The sequence below is a fragment of the Erythrolamprus reginae genome, chromosome Z (assembly GCF_031021105.1).
Source record: "Erythrolamprus reginae isolate rEryReg1 chromosome Z, rEryReg1.hap1, whole genome shotgun sequence".
Classification (NCBI taxonomy): Eukaryota; Metazoa; Chordata; class Lepidosauria; order Squamata; family Dipsadidae; genus Erythrolamprus; species Erythrolamprus reginae.
Window position 1 is genome coordinate 106,428,891 of NC_091963.1, and position 22,000 is coordinate 106,450,890.

The 22,000-nt window shown below is 41.3% G+C and overlaps 1 protein-coding gene across 3 annotated transcripts in view; it reads left to right on the forward strand.

Moving 5' to 3' along the window:
* Window positions 1-22,000, forward strand: part of RARA (retinoic acid receptor alpha) — a 278,000-nt gene that overhangs the window by 97,526 nt on the left and 158,474 nt on the right. For all 3 annotated transcript variants that reach the window (XM_070729251.1, XM_070729250.1, XM_070729253.1), the window contains exon 2: window positions 5,370-5,819. In XM_070729251.1, coding sequence (XP_070585352.1) covers window positions 5,645-5,819 — 175 coding nt within the window. In that variant the 5' untranslated portion in view covers window positions 5,370-5,644. The remainder of the gene's footprint in view (window positions 1-5,369; window positions 5,820-22,000) is intronic.

A 22,000-nucleotide genomic window follows, 5' to 3' on the forward strand; every position in this document is an offset into this window, starting at 1 on the left:
TTTCACGTTGCTTGCAACCATCTTTGAGTTTTATGTAAAAGGTAACATGGGTTGCAGCCTTACGTAATTTTTAATATACCATATTTTTGGGAGTGTAATGCACATTGGAGTATAAGATGCACCTTAGTTTTTGGAAAGGAAAATAGGGGAGGGAAATCTGCCTACAGGTATTCATCTGGCTAGTGTCTTTAGTCTGCGTCAACTTCAGTACATTGCTTTATCTCCTGGTTAGGGTTTTCCTTTAGTTTTAGTTTAGTTTATTTAGATTTGTATGCCGCCCCTCTCCGAAGACTCGGGGCGGCTAACAACAATAAAAAACAATGTAACAAATCTAATATTAAAAAGTAATCTAAAAAACCCCAATTTAAAGAACCAATCATACATACAAGCATACCATGTATAAATTCTATAAGCCTAGGGGGAAGGGAGAGAAAATTTTCAATTCCCCCATGCCTGACCACAGAGGTGGGTTTTAAGGAGCTTGCAAAAGGCAAGGAGGGTGGGGGCAACTCTGATATCTGGGGGGAGCTGGTTCCAGAGGGTTGGGGCCGCCACAGAGAAGGCTCTTCTCCTGGGTCCCGCCAAGTGACATTGTTTAGTTGACGGGACCTGGAGAAGGCCAACTCTGTGGGACCTAACCGGTTGCTGGGATTTGTGCGGCAGGAGGCGGTCCCGGAGATATTCTGGTCCGGTGCCATGAAGGGCTTTATAGGTCATAACCAACACTTTGAATTGTGACCAGAAACTGATCGGCAACCAATGCAGACTGCGGAGTATTGGAGTAACATGGGCATACCTTGGGAAGCCCATGATTGCTCTCGCAGCTGCATTCTGCACGATCTGAAGTTTCCGAACACTTTTCAAAGGTAGCCCCATGTAGAGAGCATTACAGTAGTAGAGCCAGTAGTCGGGTTTAAAAAAAAAAAAACACCTTTGGAAGGAGTAGCAATTAAAAAAACCTGCAAGCTACTAAGAGTCAGAAAAATTGTTAGCACTGTGTTAAGGGCTGAAATAAAAGCTTCGAAAAAAGCTACATTCAGAGTATAAGATGCACCCAAATTTTCAGCTTCTTTTAGGAAAGATGCGTCTTATACTTCAGAAAAATACGGCATGTACCTTTGAACTCCTGCCAACTGCTGGACAAATTCTGCAGTTGTCTTGGCAGGATTTTTTGCCCTTTCCTCCTTTCTAGGGCTGAGAGAAAGTGACTGGCCCCAAAACACGCAGCGGGCTTCTTGCCTAAAGCAGCACTAACCACTAAACGGTCCTTTTAGTCATAGAATTTAAAGTACATGGAATGAATAATTGGTGGAATTGCATCTATCCCAGCATATGTTTGGGTCAGAACCTAAGCAGGACTGATCTGGTTAGTACTTGGATAAATAAATCCAGGAAATAATAGAAGTATTGTCTGGGAAGTTAGAAGCCATCTCTGAAGAATATAGCTTCAGGTGTCAAAGGGAGATTGATGATTTTGGGGTGGGGTTTGCTTCTTCAGTGATGGCTTCTAGTCTGGAGCTCCAATACCGGTATGTTATCTTTCTACTTACCTGGCTTCAGCTGGTGTGTTTCCTTTTTTCTAGATTGGCTGGATGTTTTCTTTTTGGTGTCAGACAGAAGAGAGAGAGAGACACTAGCCAATTTACTTTGCTTGGCCAAAAGGAGAAAAAAAATCTGCCTTGCAACAACTCTTCTTCCCAAGGCAAAATATACACTTTTTAGATGCTGGGAAAAGGAAGAGTTACTCTAAAAGAATCAGTCTCAGTGTTCTGTCCAGCTATCTGGAAATATGCCCAATCTCCATTTAATAATGTAATCTAATCTACCCTTGGGAGGTCTTTTTGCATAATGTTTTTAGCTATTCTTCTGTTTTGAAGGAGGGAAAATCAGGTCTGAATACCCCCAATAGAGTCCCTGCCTTCATTTCTAAAACATTTTTTTCTCTTAAAGTTATATGTAACTATTGATTTGTTGATTAGATTTATACCCTGCTTTTATTTGTAAATAATGCTCCCACTTCTTACTTACTCTGTAAGAGCCTTATGAGATAGGTTGGGCTGAAAGAGAGAAACTGGCTCAAGATCACTCAGCCAGTTTTAAGGGAGGACTAGACGTCTCTGGGTCTCATACCAGGCTACTTATAATCAACACACACACACACACACCCCACCGCAAAAAAAAAAGGGATAGCAAATTCTCAGCTATTCCATTATTAACCCCAAACATGGAAGAGTTTTGAGAAGCTGCTTTCTTTTAAGCCGCCGGTGTGCAGCAATGTGAAATAGTAATATGTAACTAAGCTGAGATTTGGAGTCAAAAGTTTGATTCATTTAGACAGCACGCTACATTTTTGCTGATAGTTTGTTGAATTGCCAATGGTAAGTTGGTTTACATGACATCCTCACATAAGACATGATCGAAACATTTAAATATGTTAAAGGGTTAAATAAGGTTCAGGAGGGAACTGTTTTTAATAGGAAAGTGAACTGAAGTTAGTTGGGGGAAAGATCAAAAGCAATGTGAGAAAATAATATTTTACTGAAAGAGTAGTAGATCCTTGGAACAAACTTCCAGCAGACATGGTTGGTAAATCCACAGTAACTGAATTTAGACATCCCTGGGATAAACATATATCCATCCTAAGATAAAAATACAGGAAATAGTATAAGAGCAGACTAGATGGACCATGAGGTCTTTTTATGCCGTCAGTCTTCTATGTTTCTGTGAAAGTGAACACAAGAACAAGGGGACACAATCTGAAGTTAGTTGGGGGAAAGATCAAAAGCAACGTGAGAAATGTTATTTTACTGAAAGAGTAGTAGATCCTTGGAACAAACTTCCAGCAGACGTGGTTGGTAAATCCACAGTAACTGAATTTAAACATGCCTGAGATAAACATATATCCATTGTAAGATAAAATACAGGAAATAGTACAAGGGCAGACTAGATGGACCATGAGGTCTTTTTCTGCTGTCAGTCTTCTATGTTTCTATGTTTCTAAGACCAAATAAACGTCTGCATGGTTTAGGATATTGCATAAATACATGAATGGGAATAGAGAAGTGGACTTGGTGATGTGAAGCAGCAAAGTAGATGGGCCTGGCATTTTTCCTTGATAAACCCCAGTGAAATGCACAAGAGACTCAGAAAAGATCCATGTCGACAGGATCTGAGGACAACTTCCCAATAATGTGTGCTGTGCTTCTCCATGCTGATGAAAGCCAATTTTATATTTCCTCCCTTGGGCATGAGATAAGGGAAGTGGAGCATTTTTTTTTTTGTATGGAAGTGGTAGACTACAGTTAGTAAGGCTACACCTTCCCTCCCCCATTTCCCTTTCGGGCTTCCAATTTCGATTCAAACCTCTATTGGAATTACTTTCCTTCATCTGTTTCTTTCAGGAAGGGGAAAGCAGAGGGGCCTTTTATTTTGTTTTTCATTAATCAGCATTTCCTTTAGTGTCCTGTGCGCCATTCTGTTCCCCCTCTCATGATTTATGGTAAGGCAAGGGCAGCAGGTAGCTAAACCTTCCGACCTCCAACTCATTTGTCTGGAGGGGTTGGGCTACCTGTCACCTCCTGTCAAGGGAGAGCGATAAATGGTCTCTTGTGGTAATTAAGTGGGGGTGGGGGTGGAGGGTGAAGGAGAGAAAAAGGGGTGAGGCATGGTGTTGATAGCAGTGCTGACTGGCAAGAAAGCCCAAGAAATTATACCCAGTGGTATGTAGGAAATTATATGCAGTGGAATGTAGGAACCAAATATGATTTGGCAGCAGGAGTTAACCATGATGTGAAATTCCCCTCAAATTCTGATGGATCCTCCTCCATGACTTTAATCCCAATTGCTGACTGAGGTCAGAAAGTTGCAGAGTGTGTATCCTCTTCTCCTGATAACTCTGTGTGACAGTTGTGCTCCTGTCATAGCTTCTGTAGGTATGTTTGCCAGCAGCATTAAATTAAATATCATAATAAGTAAGGTGGAGTTTGCTCAACTTAAAGTTTTCTTGGCTTTTCTCTTTGCTAAATATTTTAGTGTGGTTATATTTTGTTATGGCTGTAAAAAGATGAAGCAACTTTCTTTTATAGTCTCTTTAATTCCTTTTATATATTTTTAGCAATATCTGTTAAGGAATTATCTTTATTCTATGTGGATTAAATGTAATAAAAGCACCGAGGGCCTAAAAAATAAAAAGGGCCAAACTTTAGCATACTGGGGGAAAAAGAGCGCTGGGATGTAAGTTGTTGTCAGGATGATGGAATTTTAGGTTTTTTTATTTATTTTGTACAATAGCAGAAAATAAACTGTCTCTCACTTCTTTAAATTGTCCAACAGGAACAATATGGAATATTAGCCAAAGACATCTTTATCTACTGGTGTATAGCCTTTATAAAAATAAATAAATGAAATATATATATTTACATGTACAGTGTTCCCTCGATTTTCACAGGTTCAAACTTCACGAATAGCCTATACCACGGTTTTTCAAAAAATATTAATTAAAAAAATACTTCGCGGGTTTTTTTCTATACCACAGTTTTTCCTGCCCAATGACATCATACGTCATCGCCAAACTAATAATTTTTGCAAATCAATAACAAAAAGAATAATTATTGTTAATAAATAATTATGTTTATAAATATCAGGATCACCAAGTGTCTTATTCAATGGTGAGTACCAGTAATAATGGTGAGTAAATGGTTGTTAAGGGAATGGGAAATGGTAATTTAGGGGGGTTAAAGTGTTAAGGGATGGCTTGTGATACTGTCCATAGCCAAAAATGGTGTATTTACTTCCGCATCTCTACTCCGCGGAAATTCGACTTTCGCGGGCGGTCTCAGAACGCATCCCCCACGAAAATCGAGGGAACACTGTATATGCCAAATAAATCTATATAGATTACAAGAGAAAATGTGATTTGAGGTATCATATAAACAGAAATGTTTTTCAACATTATAAAAATTATGTTGACATGTGCTTATACATACATACTATATATATATAATACATATACATATTCATTATTGTTTTCATAGATTTTCACAGGTATAGGTCTATAGGTATGTAGGTATTGGCGTATTTGAGTCTTTTCCCGTGTAGAATAGAATCTTGGTGATTCTAACCTTGTTGAAACTTCAACCTTGTCGAAATGTCTCCAAGATTCTATCAATCTTGCGCGGTAAAAGACCCGAACACATTAGGACCTACACATATTCATATATATTTGTATGTATGTATGTACGTACGTATGTATGTACGTACGCATAGGTTCTGGTTACAACCTTGTTTGAGAAAAACATCATTTTTTATGACTGCTTATCATTTGAATACACTCTGATTTGCATCTTTCTCTTACCTTTTTCTTTCTATAGTTCTATCACCATCTTGTGCCAAGGACCTTGCAGCTTCTTCTACATGCTTCTTTCAGACGATCCGTTCCCAAAGATTTCCGAAAGACTTTTTGAAATCTTGAGGACCCAACTGGACTAAACATATTTCTCCTGCTTAACTTTGGCCTGAGCCCCAAGGCAAGGGGAAATTACACTGATTTTTGCATCAGGTTTTGGTGGTTCTGACTGCTCCTCTGCATTCAGCCCTTATGTGAATCTTTTTTTACCAAGGATCAGGCCTGTGGATTGTGCCAGCCATGGCAAGCAACAGTAGCTCCTGTTCTACACCAGGGAGTGGACATCTGAGCAGCTATCCAGTTCCTCACTATTTCTTCTTTCCTCATATGATTGGAAGCCTCTCGCCCCCGGGAACCCTGCCTGGAATGCAACACCAGCTGCCTGTCAGTGGGTACAGTACACCTTCGCCAGCTAGTAAGTAACCAAATTCAGGAGCTAAGTGGTTAGTAGGGGTGAATGTGGGATGATGCACATTTAGGATGAAGAGGCTCTTACCATGTTTAAAGCAGATCTGAAAACACCATCACACTATTCAGTACAAGCACCTCCTTTTTTGTTTAATAAAGCAAAAATGATCATTGACTAATGGATTTCATAAATGCTCTGTTCTTTTACAATTCAGGTGACAATTTGTGAAGGGGATTGTGATCTATACAAGCTGTTTTTGGTTTCCCTACACTTTTGAGATCATGAGCTGTATTGTCTTCCTCATCTAGGAACTCCAAAAATAGTCTTCGCAGTGTTGTCTCTTATAAGTGTGCATGTTTTTTTAAAGCTTGATATACTTCCTGACTGCTACATTTGAAATGCTGTCTTTTAAAATTTTTAAACATACCGGTATAAAATGTATAATGTTTAATTAAATTCTATAATATTCTGGGGTATTATTTCACCATTCCCTAATTTAATAAATATTGATTTGGCCATTTGTTGATCAAATCATTGGTTAGGTGACTGGACACATGCCTTTTGAAGCTTTTTTATCAGGTTTAGGAATTTCTTCAGCTTCAAAATGTGTTTTGAATTCTGTTGTTTTTTATAAATTGGATACTTGGTGTTGACATTCAACTTTTCTCACAGATATACAGTAATTGGTATGCATGACAGAACAAGCACTATTGCTAAATATCTTATTTTTCTTACCCCACTCCCATCCTGAAATCATATCTATTATTCTTTTTATCTCACTTTTTCTACAAGATATTTAAAAAATGGTGCAAACTCATAACACTGTGGGTCAAGTTAGGCTAAGAATTGCTGAATTCATATCTGACAAACAAAGTTAATCTTGAATGTTATGTCAAAACCAATTTGTGTTCATATCTATATGTGATTGCCCCATTTGTTACAGAAGAGAATAAACTGTAGTTAGAAGACTTGGTGACTTCATTTTGATTCTTGCTCTGTCACTCTCTTCTTGAGCAACTTTGGGCAAATACTTGTTTCTCATGCTTGGTTCCTCTTTAGAACAAAGAATGACGTAGCTTTTGGGAAGGAGGTTAGGGCGAACTCTATCCTTCTTAAAAGATCTCTTGTTTTGCCATAAGCTGCATCTCTTAATATATCTAGTAATGCATCTGAGGAAAATATAGGAAAATCATTGTGTGGCAAAAAAAGGAATTATATACAAGAGCTGAACAAGTTTCAGACCTCGATATATTACCCTATTGGTTTATCTCAATTTCCCCCCATTTATTAGTAACAGAAAAATGCAAAGTTGCACAGTAGCATACTTTATAAAATAGTTCCCCCTTGTGATAATTATATAGAAGTTTTATTATATATTTTATTTTATTGATACCTTTCAAATTCTGCATTTATTTAGCAGCGAAATACATTTGAAAACAAGGCAACAGATAGGACTCTGAAGCCTGTAAATAGATGACAACTACAATATGTAAATGAAAGTTATTCTTCCAGCAAATAATTATGACAGAACAAGAAGCTATGTAAAATGCTTTTTGCTATAATGCATTTCTTAAGAATTGGGAATCATACCTAAATTCTGGTTTGATAATACATGGCCATGTCTTTTAAAGATGATCTCTTCAGTTAAAAGTACCATACCCTTTTTTGAAACAACGAAGTATGAGGTTTCATGTTTCTGCAAGAATTGGAGCTTTCCACTTCATAAAATTGAAGTAAACCAAATAGTAAACATCTTTTGAAGCTGGGAAGTTCTGTCTTTTTTTGGGAGGTAGGTTATTGTAATAAAAATGTTGGTTTATATATGCAGTTTAAGGATATTTAGGATATACTCAACATAAGGTTATTGCAGGCCAAAATTCCGGTGTCTTGAAATAGACTTTACAGGATGAGTATAGTATCCAAAAGGATTTGGTTCAGACATTTTGCCTGAAGGTGAGGGCTGGAGAGACTTAGAACAGGATCTGTGCAGAGGGTTCTTATACTATGACAAAATATGACCTGGGGTAGCTATTGAGGAATGTTTTCTTACTCTCTAAAGCAAGGGTATTCAACCTTCGCAACTTTAAGACTTGTGCCATCAATTCCCAGAATTCCACAGCCATGCTTTACATGGTTGGCAGGCTGGGGAATTCTGGGAGTTGAAGTCTACCAGTCTTAAAGTTGCCAAAATTGGATACTCGTGCTTTAAAGACCACACAATTCCTCTACTTTTTCCTCTGGTTCTTTAACACTGAAGATAGTTCAGACATGGTTGTGCTCGTCTCCCTTCATAGGAAATTTGTGTGCATGAACCCTAATTTATGAAGAGAGGAATTGAACTAGAGTAAATGGGTATACTAAGTAATCTTTAATCATTCCTATTTGATAATGAATTCATTTCTAAACAACTATTTACTAAAATGTTTAAACCACGGGTAAAATGCTACCAGTTTGGACTGGTTTGGGCATACTGGTAGTGGTGCCCAGGCTTTGAGGAACCGGTAGAGACAGCTAGCTGGCCACACATTTTATAAGTTGGTCATGGCCGCCCAGTCACCTGATCACCAAGCCATGCCCACCTGAAGCCACACCCACCAAGCCACACCCACAAAATAAGCGACACACACAGAATCAGTAGGGAAATTTTTTAAATTTCATCACTGATTTAAACTTCTCAGTAACTGAAGCTCTCTGAATGGTTTGCAGTAAAATATACTAAAATACTATACTAAAATGATTAAATGCATATGATAAAATCAAATAAAAGGCAAAATAAAAGCACCATATAAACTAGGCTGCTGCAAAGCAGTCAAAATTAAAATATAACTAAAAGGCTTGGGAAAATAAAGTTTTGAGCTATTACCAAAATGATGCTAATGTAGGTGCTGGTGAAGCCTCTCTGTGGAGGAAATTCCATAAATAGGGTCTCATCACAGACAAAGCTCTCTTCTCTGTAGATGTCCACCCGGTGAGGAAATCTGAAGAAGGTCATATTAGTTATGTAGGTAGGTAGGTAGGTAGGTAGGTAGGTAGGTAGGTAGGTAGATAGATAGATAGATAGATAGATAGATAGATAGATAGATAGATAGATAGATAGATAGATAGATAATGGGTGATGAATGGAATACTAGACTTTTATCCAGAACGCTTTGACCTTTATAAAATATATTACAGTATTTGGGAACTGAGGACTTTTATAATATAATGATTAAAAGCATGAGTCACGTATTCTATCCTTCAGAGATAGGAAATTTATATTAAAAGTAATCATGAACAAATAAAAGAAATCATTATGATCTGCAAGGACATTCTTTTGTAGGATCCTGAAAGGATGGTTGAAATAGCTTTGGCTCATGTCAGATTTGACCTAATAAACGACTGTATTTTCCTATTGTATTGCTTGAGGTATTCATCACACACATGGAAGGAGGAAAGCAGCACATGTGACGCATGCACATGTCTTTCAATGTGTGTACGCGTTTTAAGTTATGCCTATTGATTATATTGGAGTAGATTGGAAAATTGGAAATTGGCTATTTAAATGATAAATACCTGCATGCTTGTACTGATTGATACTAGTTAAAAGGACTTGTTTCTAGAAATCTTGGTAATACAGTGATACCTCGTCTTACGAACTTAATTGGTTCCGGGACGAGGTTTGTAAGGTGAAAGGTTTGTAAGACGAAACAATGTTTCACATAGGAATCATTGGAAAAGCGATTAATGCATGCAAGCCCAAAACTCATCCCTTTTGCCAGCCGAAGCGCCTGTTTTTGCGCTGCTGGGATTCCCCTGAGGCTCCCCTCCTTGGGAAACCCCACCTTCGGACTTCCGTGTTTTTGTGATGCTGCAGGGGAATCCCAGCAGGGGAATCCCAGCAGCACCAAAACGGGTGCTTCGCTGGCAACGGAAGTTCGGAGGTGGGGTTTCCCAGCAAGGGGAGTCTCAGCGAAATTGCAGCATCGCAAAAACATTGAAGTCCTCGAAACCCCACCTCTGGACTTCCGTGTTTTTGTGATGCTGTGATTTCGCTGAGGCTCCCCTTGCTGGGAAGCCCCACCTCCGGACTTCCGTTACTAGCGATGCCCCTGTTTTTGCGCTGCTGGGATTCCCCTGCAGCATTGCAAAAACACAAGTCCAGAGGTGGTGTTTCCCATGGAGGAGAGCCTCAGGGGAATCATAGCAGCGCAAAAACGGGCGCTTCGCTGGCAACAGAAGTCCGGAGGCAGGGCATCCCAGTGGCGGCAGCTTGGGTTTGTAAGGTGAAAATAGTTTGGAAGAAGAGGCAAAAAAATCTTAAACCCCGGGTTTGTATCTCGAAAAGTTTGTATGATGAGGGGTTCGTAAGACGAGCTATCACTGTAGAAGCTTTCTTCATTTTAGAATTTGTTTTTGTGCTAGTTAGAAACTTTTTAGTCTCTGTCCATGGCAGCATTTGGCTGAATTATATTTTTCTTCAAATTCTTTTTTCCCCTCTCTCTCTTTCTCTCCCCCTTCCTGTCCCATTTTCTTTTTAATAAGCCTTAGCTATCTTTTGTGCTTATCCCAGAGATGGGTTTTATTAAAAGGGATGTCCAGAAGATAGCCTTGGAAGACAGTTTTGAGCATCATCTTTCTGCCTCCCCTTTTAGAAATATTTCTCTCTTATTTGTCATTGTCTCCTCCCTTTCCAGGCAAGAGGGCCCTTTTTTTATAAATAGCTTGAATAACAGGAAACAAAGGTTTAAAAGGAATAAACAAACCTCTTGACATAACACTGAGGCCAAAGAGGCGTGCTTAGGAGTGGGTGGTATTGAGTAGGGACTGGAGAGATGAAGTGTGTATCTATATTGATTGCTCCCTCCCAGCGTCATTTGTCATGGGGTTCTTCCTTTGGATATAGTAAGTTTACAAAAAGTGACTAGGATAGAGGAAGTCATAGTGCCTATGTCCCACAGAAACCAGTCAGGAGCCCATATATTTCACTTCAATGCATGTGTTCTGTGGATAGCATAAGATCATAAGTGTAGCCTGCCAGCAGTTAGCCGCTGAGGCCGAAAGGAAATATATTAGGACTAATATACTAGGGTACTATCTTTTAAACTGTAATATAAAATCATTGCAGGCATATATATATATAGATTTCTGACATAGATAAGCATTCATAGGAATAGTCATTAGTTTAATTTCTGACATTAAAGAAACAGTGAACATTATCAGCTTTGTCAGAAGAGAGAGAGGGGAGGGAGGGATTGAAATTGAGATTATGACTCAGGACTCCTAAGTGGAGAGAGTGTTGCTCCTCCTAGACTCTAGGTCTAGGAACAATATCAGAGCTCTCTGCCCCCAAAGACCAGTGTTAGAAACATCTAAGACATTGTGCTGACCCTCAAACTCCCAGGCCACAGATGGAGGCCCCGAGATTGAGAAAGACACATGTCATTGATAGAAGTGAGAATGGAGTGTGTGTGTGTTTGTGTGTGTGTGTGTGTGTGTGTGTGTGTGTGTGTGAGAGAGAGAGAGAGAGAGAGAGGGAGGTTGGGGAGAAGAACTTTTAAATAAAAATATAATTCAGCCAAGTGTTGCCACAGATTCAAAGACTAAGAGTTTCTAACAAGCACTAAAACAACCCGCTATAATTTTTTTAAAAAAATTTATTGGATTTGTATGCCGCCCCTCTCCGCAGACTCGGGGCGGAATGAAGTCAGAACTTTAGGATCTGGGGATCATTTCTCCAGCTCTCCTCAGCAGGAAGCTTTTTCAGCCAGCCTCCAGAAATGAGGGGGAATCCTCTTGTTAGGGGCAGCATCAAATTGCAACTTGCCCTGCTGGCCCCCACATTGATGTTTTGGGGAAGCTGTCAGAGGACATTACAAATGGTGATCACATGATTGCGGGGACTCTGCAAGATCACCACAGGTTGCCAAGCATCCAGATCGCAGTCATCTGACTGGAGTTGCGCAGGTTATTTTATGATGTTTGAAAGTGCTTTATGGACCACAGAAGACCTTTTCCAAGTCTGCTGTAATTTTAGATGGTCATTAAACAGAAGATCGTAAGCCGAGGACTGTCTGTATCAATTTGAAAGTATGTGATAAAGTAAGTTACAGACTAAGAATAAAGAATGATTAACTTTTTTAAAAAAAATAATAATATAAAATTGCACAAGGCAGGCTATCGACCCCAAATGTCAAAAAAAGAGTATTCTGTTTTCCAGGTCATGATGCTCCTTTATCTGAGTAAAGAGGGGTGGGTAAATGAGTGTATTTGCCTACATGCACAAAGGATTAACAATTAACAAATATTGCATGTTTTCCAGATTTTATCTTGTGCATATTCCCTGAAAAAAGAGAAAATCATTCTGTATCTTCTTTTTTTAAAAAAAATAGCAAGGAGCCTGATATCCTCCCTCAATGTGTACTATCTTTGGTTTGAAGTTTGTGTTAATAGCTTGAATTCATTTCAATGGTTTCATATGGAGTAGCAGCCTATCTTTTCTTAGGATCTTCATGCTTATAAAATGCTGAGTTAACTGGACTTTATGGGGAAAGTTTCAAGCTTACAGTAACTATTCATATAGGTTCTGGGGCTGGATTCCAAGAAGATCAGGCTTCAGCACAATTCTCCGTACTGAAGGAGCGGGTCCAGCAGTCACATGGGTTGCTCATGTCCAATCCGGTGGAACTGAGCCTAGTATTAAAAAAGCTTGCCGGATCCGCCCCTTCCCCAGAATTCGCTCAGTTCGCATATCCTGCGGTTGTATTGTGATAGCTCGTTCAACATTCTAACACCTTCCCTTCGATCTTTCCTTCAAAAAGTAGTAAGATTTATTGTCTTTATTTATTTACTTGCACTAATTGCGCCAGCCGTTTAAAAGAAAAAAAGAAAAGAAGCGGCTCGGCTTTTTTCCTTGGGAGAAGTTGCGGTTTCGTTTCCCCCCGGCGGTTTTGCCGGTTACGATTCCTGCGGCCGCTTGTGGATTCTTCCAATCCCTTGGCCTGGAGGTCCTGGTGCAAGTATTTATCCATTGAATTATTGATTATTTATTGTATACAAATATTTAAGGGCTTATAAAATACCTCCTGCGGAGTGAGACGCCTTCTAGTCTCCTGGACTTAGTCGATCGCTTTTCCCTTAAGAAATTCTACGGAGCGATTTTTTCGGCGCGAAGGCCTTCGCGCCCTTTTTTAAAATCTAGGCCTCTCGTGTTGGCCTTCTGCCAGCCGCGTAGGCCTCAGTCCACCGCGTGGATCCGGGAGCGGGCCTTGGGGGTCCCAGGCTAAATTCTCCACCGGCTAAGCCTCCAACCAGAGTGCCTTGGTTTACTTAATTACAAAGTTTAGGGAGGCTGGCCCCGCTGGATTTGGGGGCACGAACTCTGGGTTTGCCCAGATTGTCCTCACGTTTCAGCAGCTTCGAGGCCTCGAAGCAGGATCCATTCCTCTTGGGAAGTCCTTGAAATCTTCTCCTTATAATTCAGTTATTGGCTCAGCCTTGTCTTCTGTTAATTGTCAGACTATGGCTACTTTTCCCAAGAGAGGCACAACTAAAGGTCCCAGAGAGGCCAGGCCTACAGGCGATGAGATTACTAGTATCCCCCAGGCCTCTTCCTCCTCTTCTCCAGGGGCCCGCCCCTCGACCAAGGTCACCAGGGCCGAGAAGAGAAGGGACCTAGCCCTACAAAAAATTCATGACAAATCAGCAAAACGTTTGAAAGTGCAGGCCCAAGTAATCAGTAGTCAAGACCCACCAGAGGCCTCTAGTCTGCCTCCTTCTGGGGTCCCTGTGTTATCTCTGGATGAGCCAAACCTAGACAGACCCCAACCTAACCTATGGGGCATAGGTCCAGAGGAACCAGATATTATTGAAGATTCCCCCCAGCCAGGATCCTCCCAGGCCTTTAGGGATTCTTCTGCCATTTCTGCTGATATTTCCAGTTTACCTCCTGAGTTCCAATCTATTTTTGCTGTGTTGTCCAAAGCCATTGATGCCAAACTCTCTACCATCAATGAGCTTCCTTTACCTCTTCCTCCTTCTCGTTCCTCCCGCCCCTTGGGTTCTTCCCCAGCGGTCAGAGCTCCTATTCAGGATGATTCAGAATCCTCCCAGGATGAATATGAGGATGTAGAGGAGGATGAAGACCCTTTTCAGGGCTTATCAGAGGATGAGGAATCCCAAATAAAGGTCCCTCCTCCAATTACTATTTTTCCTTCTCAACTATTCAAATCTCTCCTCCTCAAAGCTAGAATTTCTACGGGATTAGCGGCCCAGGAGAAACAAGCCTCCACTTCCACTGATCCCCCGGAGGAGAATCTACCTTACTTCACAGAGGAACAGGAGGATAACGAGGTAATTCCTATGCCTAAATTGTTTAAAGATGCCTTACTCAAACAGTGGGATTTTCCAGCCTCTGGCCTTAATCCCTCCACCAAGGACAGAAAGTTGTATAAACTCTCCTCTTCCTATGAAGAGCTTCTATCCTTTCCCAAACCAGATGAACCTGTCAAGATTCTTCACTCGGCAGCGGCTGTGCCAGGCGAGGCGGAGGAAGTCCTCCGCCCAGAGGACAAGCGCATCGAGCAAATGCTCAAAAGAGGATTCACCGCTGATTCCTGGGCCATTAAAAGTTCTGCAGCGGCCTCCTTCTTCTCCAGAGCCATGCTGCTGTGGCTTCGCCAACTTCAACAGCACATTCCTCCCGATGACTTGAGAGGTCAACAAGACTTCAACAAGGTCTTTGCAGCTGCCCAGTACGTGGCTGATGCCACCTTGCAATCTACTAGATTTTCTGCTAAGTCTATTGCAGCTTCTACAACGGCAAGAAGACTCCTATGGATTCGCCCTTGGCAAGCGGGAGTTCGCCAAAAGTGGCAGTTATCCCAGGGCCCCTTAAAGCGCGACCTTCTCTTCGGTGATCTTCTGGATCCACTCCTCACGGAGACCACGGACAAGAAGAAGGTTTTGGGTCCAACCACGAAAAAGGTTACCAAAACGCAGTCCTTTCGTCGCCCAGGGCGCCAGCAAGATCAAGCGGCTTCCTATCAGAGATCTCCAGGTCAGTATTCCCCCCGCTTTCGTTCCCAAGGCAGGAACTCCAGGGGTAGAGGGTTTCGTTTCCAAAGGGGAGCTTCCTCTAACAGGGCTTCAAAAAAACCTAGATGGTAATCTTACCTCCATTCCCATAGGGGGTCGCCTAGCTCATTTCGCCTCTAATTGGCGTCTCACCTCCAAGGACCCTTGGGTCATTGACACTGTTCAAACAGGCCTTCTTTTAGAATTTATTTCTCCTCCCCCAAAACGTTTTATTTCCTGCCCTTCTCCCAGGTCATCCTCAGATTGTAACCGTATGGAGGAGGCCATTTCTCATCTATTGTCCATCAGAGCCATTCAACCGGTCCCTTCCGGTCAGAAGGGCCTAGGTTTTTACTCCATCCTATTTATGGTTCCAAAGTCCTCCGGAGGTTGGAGAGCCATTTTGGATTTAAAGAAACTAAACCTATTCATCAAATATAGGAAGTTTAAGATGCACTCCTTGTCTTCTATTTTGGCCGCCATTCACTCGGGAGATTTCATGGTCTCCTTAGACCTCACTGAGGCCTACCTTCACATTCCTATAGCCAAGTGCCACAGAAAATTTTTACGTTTTTCCTTTCAAGGCAGGCATTTCCAGTATAGGGCGATGCCATTTGGCCTCTCCTCGGCCCCTCGGGTCTTTACAAAGCTCTTGGGGTCCCTGGCGGCCTATATCCGGGCGTCTCCCATCCACATTTTATGTTATCTTGATGATATTTTAATTCATGGGAACTCCCTAGAGAGAGTGAAAACAGACCTTTCTGTCACCATGTCAGTCCTCCAGGACCATGGATTTTCCATCAACTTTGATAAAAGTCACCTCCAACCTTCCACTTCCATTTCTCACCTGGGATCCATTATTGATTCAAAATCCTCCCAGGTTTTTCTCTTTCCCGAGAGAAAACTCAGTATAGTGGAGTTAATTTCTAACATTTTATCTAATCCTTCAGTATCCATAGTTACTCTATCTTCCCTTTTGGGGAAGATGGTGTCTTGCATAGGCATCATTCCCTGGGCTCGCCTTCATGCTAGGGAACTCCAGTGGCTACTGTTGCCTTTTCAGAGATCGGGGCACAGCAACTCAAATCGACGCATTGTCATCCCACTGAGTGTTCGCAGATCCTTCAAGTGGTGGAAGTCTCCGGCCATGGACAGAGGATCCCCGTTCAGGTGCCCGGATCAATTTGTCATCACCACAGATGCCAGTCTATCGGGATGGGGCGCCCACGCCCAGGGGATGATAGCCCAGGGCACGTGGTCCCCGGAGGAAGCTTCCAGGCCAATCAATTGGCTAGAGTTAAGAGCCGTTTCCCTGGCTCTGAAGCATTTCTCTCCTCGCATTCCCAACCGGCACGTTCTCATTCTCACCGACAACATTGCCACAAAAAGCCATATCTGCAGACAGGGGGGCACGAGATCCAAGGCTCTCATGAGGGAGGCCCTCAAGTTGGGCCTTTGGGCGGAAAAACATCTCCAGTCGCTCCTAGCCGATCACATCTCGGGGAGTCTCAACGTCCAGGCGGATTGGCTATCCCGAGCAACGATAGACCCAGGAGAGTGGAACCTTCATCAAGACCTGTTCCATCAAATCACCCTCAGATTCGGCCTACCAGTCCTGGATCTCTTCGCGACCAATGCGAACGCCCAACTCCCTCGCTTCTATTCCAGATTTCCATCCCCGGGAGCGGAAGCAATCAATGCCCTCCGGAGTCCATGGCCTCCAGGCCTACTCTACGCATTTCCTCCAATTCCAATCCTCCCGGACGTGATTCACAAGGTCCTCACCGAGAGGGCCCGAGTAATCTTAATCGCCCCTCATTGGCCCCGCCGGCCCTGGTTCGCGGATCTCCAACAGCTGTCCGTCCAGGACCCTTGGCGACTCCCCGTTTCGGGGGATATGCTGCGGCAGGGGGCCTCTTTCCATCCAGACCCGGAGTGGTTCCACCTCACCGCCTGGCTGTTATCAGGAGAGATTTAGAACTGCGTGGTCATGACCCCGATTCAGTGGAGGTCATTTTAAAGGCCAGGAGGGGCTCGACCAATCGAATCTACGACCACACGTGGTCCAAGTTTCACCAGTGGTGCCTACAGGAAGGTTTCTCCCCTCTGTGCATCCCCATACACAGAATTATTTCCTTCCTTATGCAAGGCTTCCATAAAGGACTTTCCACCAGCACCCTCCGGCGTCATCTGGCAGCCATTTCATCTGTCCTAGGGGGTCCCCGCAGACAGCCTCTCCGATCCTTCCCTGAAGTTCAGGAATTCCTCAAGGGCATAGCCAACCTCAGACCTTCCAAGGTCCACAGGTATCCATCCTGGGATTTGCCACGGGATCTCCATTCCCTCACGCAGGCACCATACGAACCCCTAAAATCGGCGTCCCTCAGGTACCTATCCTTTAAGGTAGCTTTCCTGGTGGCTATTACCTCTGCCCGACGCATTTCGGAGCTGGCTGCCCTCTCAATCAGGCAGGACCTTTGCCAATTCCATCAGGACAAGGTAGTCTTGCGACTGGACCCCACCTTCTTACCCAAGGTCAGTTCCATGTTCCACAGATCTCAGGATATTGTCCTACCTTCCTTCTGCCTCCAACGAGACCATCCCTTGGCAATTAGATGGCACACCCTGGATCTCACCAGAGTGCTGAGAATATATATCCAACGCACAGGACCCTTTCGGAGGTCAGAAGCACTTTTTGTAGCCTATCATCCCAGAGTCATGGGGGCCAAAGTGTCTTCAACAGTAATAGGCCGTTGGATCAGAGGGACTATATCTAAGGCCTATGAGTCGGCCTCCCTCTCAGTTCCAAGGAACATCACTGCGCATTCCACCAGGAGCGCAGCCACCTCGGCCGCTTGGGCGACTCAAGCCCCGTTGGAGGAGGTCTGCAAAGCAGCCACTTGGGCCTCGCCAAATTCCTTCATCAGGCACTACAAAATTGATTCTTACGCTTCAGCGGACGCTGCCTTCGGCAGAAGGGTACTCCAATCCGTTATCTCACACGATAGCAAGCTAATCCCACCCTAGGGACCATCTATTGGGTATGTCCCATGTGACTGCTGGACCCGCTCCTTCAGTACGGAGAATAGGCGTTGATTGCTTACCTGAACGCCTCTTCTCGTACGGTGAGCGGGTACAGCAGTCACTTCCCGCCCTTGTATGTGTCTTCTTTACCTTTCTATATCTTTCTTCTTCTAACAATGAGAGTTGAACACTACAGAGCGTCACAACTGAGCCTAGTCTATGGATTCGCGAATTCTGGGGAAGGGGCGGATCCGGCAAGCTTTTTTAATACTAGGCTCAGTTCCACCGGATTGGACATGAGCAACCCATGTGACTGCTGTACCCGCTCACCGTACGAGAAGAGGCGTTCAGGTAAGCAATCAACGCCTATTTCAGGTGAGGAATGTGTGAAATATAATGGCTAACTTGTGTGAATATTTAAATGCAGCTGCCTGAAATATGTGTCATTTGTTCTGGAAATCCTTGCTCCTGACATGTAGGAAGACAAAGGCAGTATGTGTACACAAAGCACTGTATTCAGTGTTATATGTAGGATGCATATTGTGGTTGCTCGGTTCTTCGATCTAGCTCAAATCAAATAAAGAGGCAGAAACTTCATTTTCTCATTAACCCTACATTTTCAGAACTGCTACCTATTGTTTAAAATAGGTTCTTCCATTGATAAAGTCTCCAAGTGCCTAGGCTCAATTTTTATGCACAAGTGAGTGATAGCAGGTAGTCTTCAACTTACGTCCATAATCGAATCAAAGAATCCTGATACTAAATAAGACAGCTTTGTGTCGTGGGTTTTGCCCCATTTTACAATTTTTTTCAGCATAGTTGTTAAGTGAATCACTTCAGTTTTAAATTAGGAACATGGTTGCTAAGTGAATTTGACTTCCCCACTTACTTTGCTTGTCAGAGGTTTTCAAAATTATTATTATTATTAATATTATTATTAATATTATTGTTGTTGTTATTTTTATTGTTGTTATCTATCTATCTATCTAATCTATCCTATCTATCTATCTATCTATCTATCTATCTATCTATCTATCTATCTATCTATCTATCTAACTAACTAACTAACTAACTAACTAACTAACTAACTAATTAACTAATTAGATTTGTATGCTGCCCCTCTCCAAAGACTCAGAGCGGCTCACAACAAGAATACAAATACAAATCCAATGATTAAAACAGCAAAACAGTTAAAAAACCTTGATTAAAAAACACTCATACAACCCAAACAAACCATACATAAAATGTATTAAACTCCGTTTAACTGTCCTATGTGATCATAAATCACTTTTTCAGAACTATTGTAACTTCAAACAGCCACTAAGTGGTTAGTTGTAAGTTGACCTTTAATTAAAAGCTAGGGACATAATTTTAGGAGGAAAAGCCTGAAGTAAGACCAGCTAGCTTTAGGTCAAAGGCTTCTTAGGAATTCATAAGTCCTCTCACCCTCCCCAAGCCATTAACTCACCCCGCTCCCAGGTCAGAGAAATTCTGTGTCTGAATCTGGCTCCCAGCCCTTCTCTCCACCTACTTGCCTGGACTTCACATTCTTAGCATTTGCACAGTGGGGCAAAGTTCACCCACTTCAGCTTTTCCCTAGCTGCCGAGACTGATTCCATTTTCCTCAGGCCCTGACTTGCTTTGGCATCGTGCCCAGGTCTTTCTCAAATCCATTTTGGAAAACAAAACAGTTAAGGTGTTGCTTGTATTTTTTTCTGAGACAAGAAGTACCACAAACTATGATCCTAAAAATTACAGAGCCTGAAATTATTGTAATTAGCGAAGGGAAGATTATTCATTTGTTTATTGTATCCTGCCTTTGTTATTTTTACAAGTGACCCAAGGCGGCAAACAAACCTAATACTCCCTCCTCCTTATTTCCCAAATTAAAAACAATCCTGTGAAGTGAGTTGGGTTGAAGTCACCCAGCTGGCTTTTATGGATAAGACAGCACTAGAACTCAAGGTCGCCTGTGCCTTAACCACTAGACTAAATTGGCTATCAGATACTTTGTGCTTCAACAGTGTCAATATTTTACTATAAAGCCTTGCCATTAAAAAAAAACCTTGAATAATGGGTTTGTGGCCTAATTGTGTCTCCTCCTTTCTTCCTAAGAGGTATAGATTTGACATTTAAAGATTCTTCACTTTCTAGAATCTAACTTGGATCAGTATCTAAGCTCTTTCCTGTAATTACCTTCACCCAGTCTCTGGTATCAAGGTGAGCTTGACTGACTGCTCTAATTTCCAATCAGTGCTGTCAGCTTAAGTTTTAATAAAAACAGCCTATTTTTATTTTCTTCCCATATAGGTAGGCCACTAAATTTAAAGCTGTTGTCTCAAGCTTGAAGTGGGGTCTTCAGCAGACCCAGAAGTTTTTTGAGCTTGAAACAATTCTGTTTTGAATTTGAAAGAGGTGTTTGGGCTTGAAGAAATGTTTTTAGGCTTGGGACATATCCGGAATGGTCAGAACAGTGTCAGAACACTTCTGGCAGGACTGGAACATCTGTTTCCAACTCAGAAGAGAGGACTTCAAACTTAACATGCAGTGTTTTGCATTTGAAATGTTTTGCACACCAATATTTGTCCAAAACATACAAATTAGAAGTGCATAGGAATGGGTGCAGCATTTTGTTCTTATGCTCTCAATATTTGAGCATCTGAGATGGAAAATCTGAATGAACTTTTATTTATTTATACACTGTATAGGCTGCCTATTTACAGAAAGTCCTCTGGACAATTTAAAGGGATTAGAAATAACAAAAAGCAGCAAAGAAAAAGAGAAATGTTGTTGGTCAGCACTTTTATACCTTTTGAGTATTAAAGTAGCAGCTAGGCAAACATTTCAGCACAAAAGGTATTATATTGCTAAAATTAGCTCCATTTCTACAGTTAGTTATAGCTATCTACTGTTCCTTGGAAAAAATGTTTGGATAATGATTCCTAATGGCACTCTGACAAATCAGGAGTATGAGAGGGAAGGACTGTATAACCTATGAGTCATAATTGATAAGATTTGTTTTTAATGCCACTGAATACTCTCAAATGCCCCCCCCCCCCCTAAATGGACTTTTGAACAAGTAAGCAAAATAGTTGCTTCTAATCCCTTCCAGGCTTTGTGCTTCTATTTTGCCTTTATCATATATATGTATAATATCACACTATTTTCTTTTAGGGCAAACAGCATTCTATATAGTGCGGAAAAGAACGGTATAAAAATGAAAAGAAAATTAGTAAAGCTAAAACTAATTTATACCAGCACTATTTATTGTTCTTTTCCTATAGTGACCTTTGGTTGTGCATATTTAAGAAATAAATTTCATGCATCATTTAATGGATTTTATTCTTGCAAATCATTCTTATTTCCACTACAGGTAAATCCTTGGCTTATGACCTCAACTATGCCAGAATTATCATCGTTAAGTCATGCTTGTTGTTAAGTGGGTTACCATGTGCCTGAGTCTAATTTTATGATATATTTTTTGGAATTTTTTAAGCAACATTCTATCATACCAACCTTTCCTTGTTGTGTATTAAAGTTACATTCATTTGCAACCAATTTATTTCTTTTTTTTTTGCAAAAGGTTTTTTATTTTTCTACATCATAAAGACATGCTTACAACATCATATACCTTTGATACAATTCAAACATACAATTTTGAAAAGAAAAAAGAAAAAAAATCACATACCAATTCAATTATCTCTTAAATCTCGGTATATTTAGCTTAGCTCTTACTACTTTCTTTTCCAGTTTTGTCATCTAGATACACCAATCATCTTCTACCATTGGTGTTCCTTCAAATGTTTAATAAAATATCTCTAAGTTCTTAAAACTAAGCGGTAGTACGTGCATCACCACCTTATTCATTCTTCTATTAATTAAAAACCCTAATATAACTTATCTACTTAACCCTTTTTCTTTCTCCCTCTTGATGGTACAATATATGTTCATTAATCTAATTTTTTTAATCCAAACCCAATCTAACTGTCATTCAAATTGCCTATATTTTAATTATAAGCAATCTTTCTTCTAACTACATCTATGTATTTTATTAAACCAAATCAATTATGTCAATTTATATCCTTTTAATAAATTCCATTCATTTGCCCATT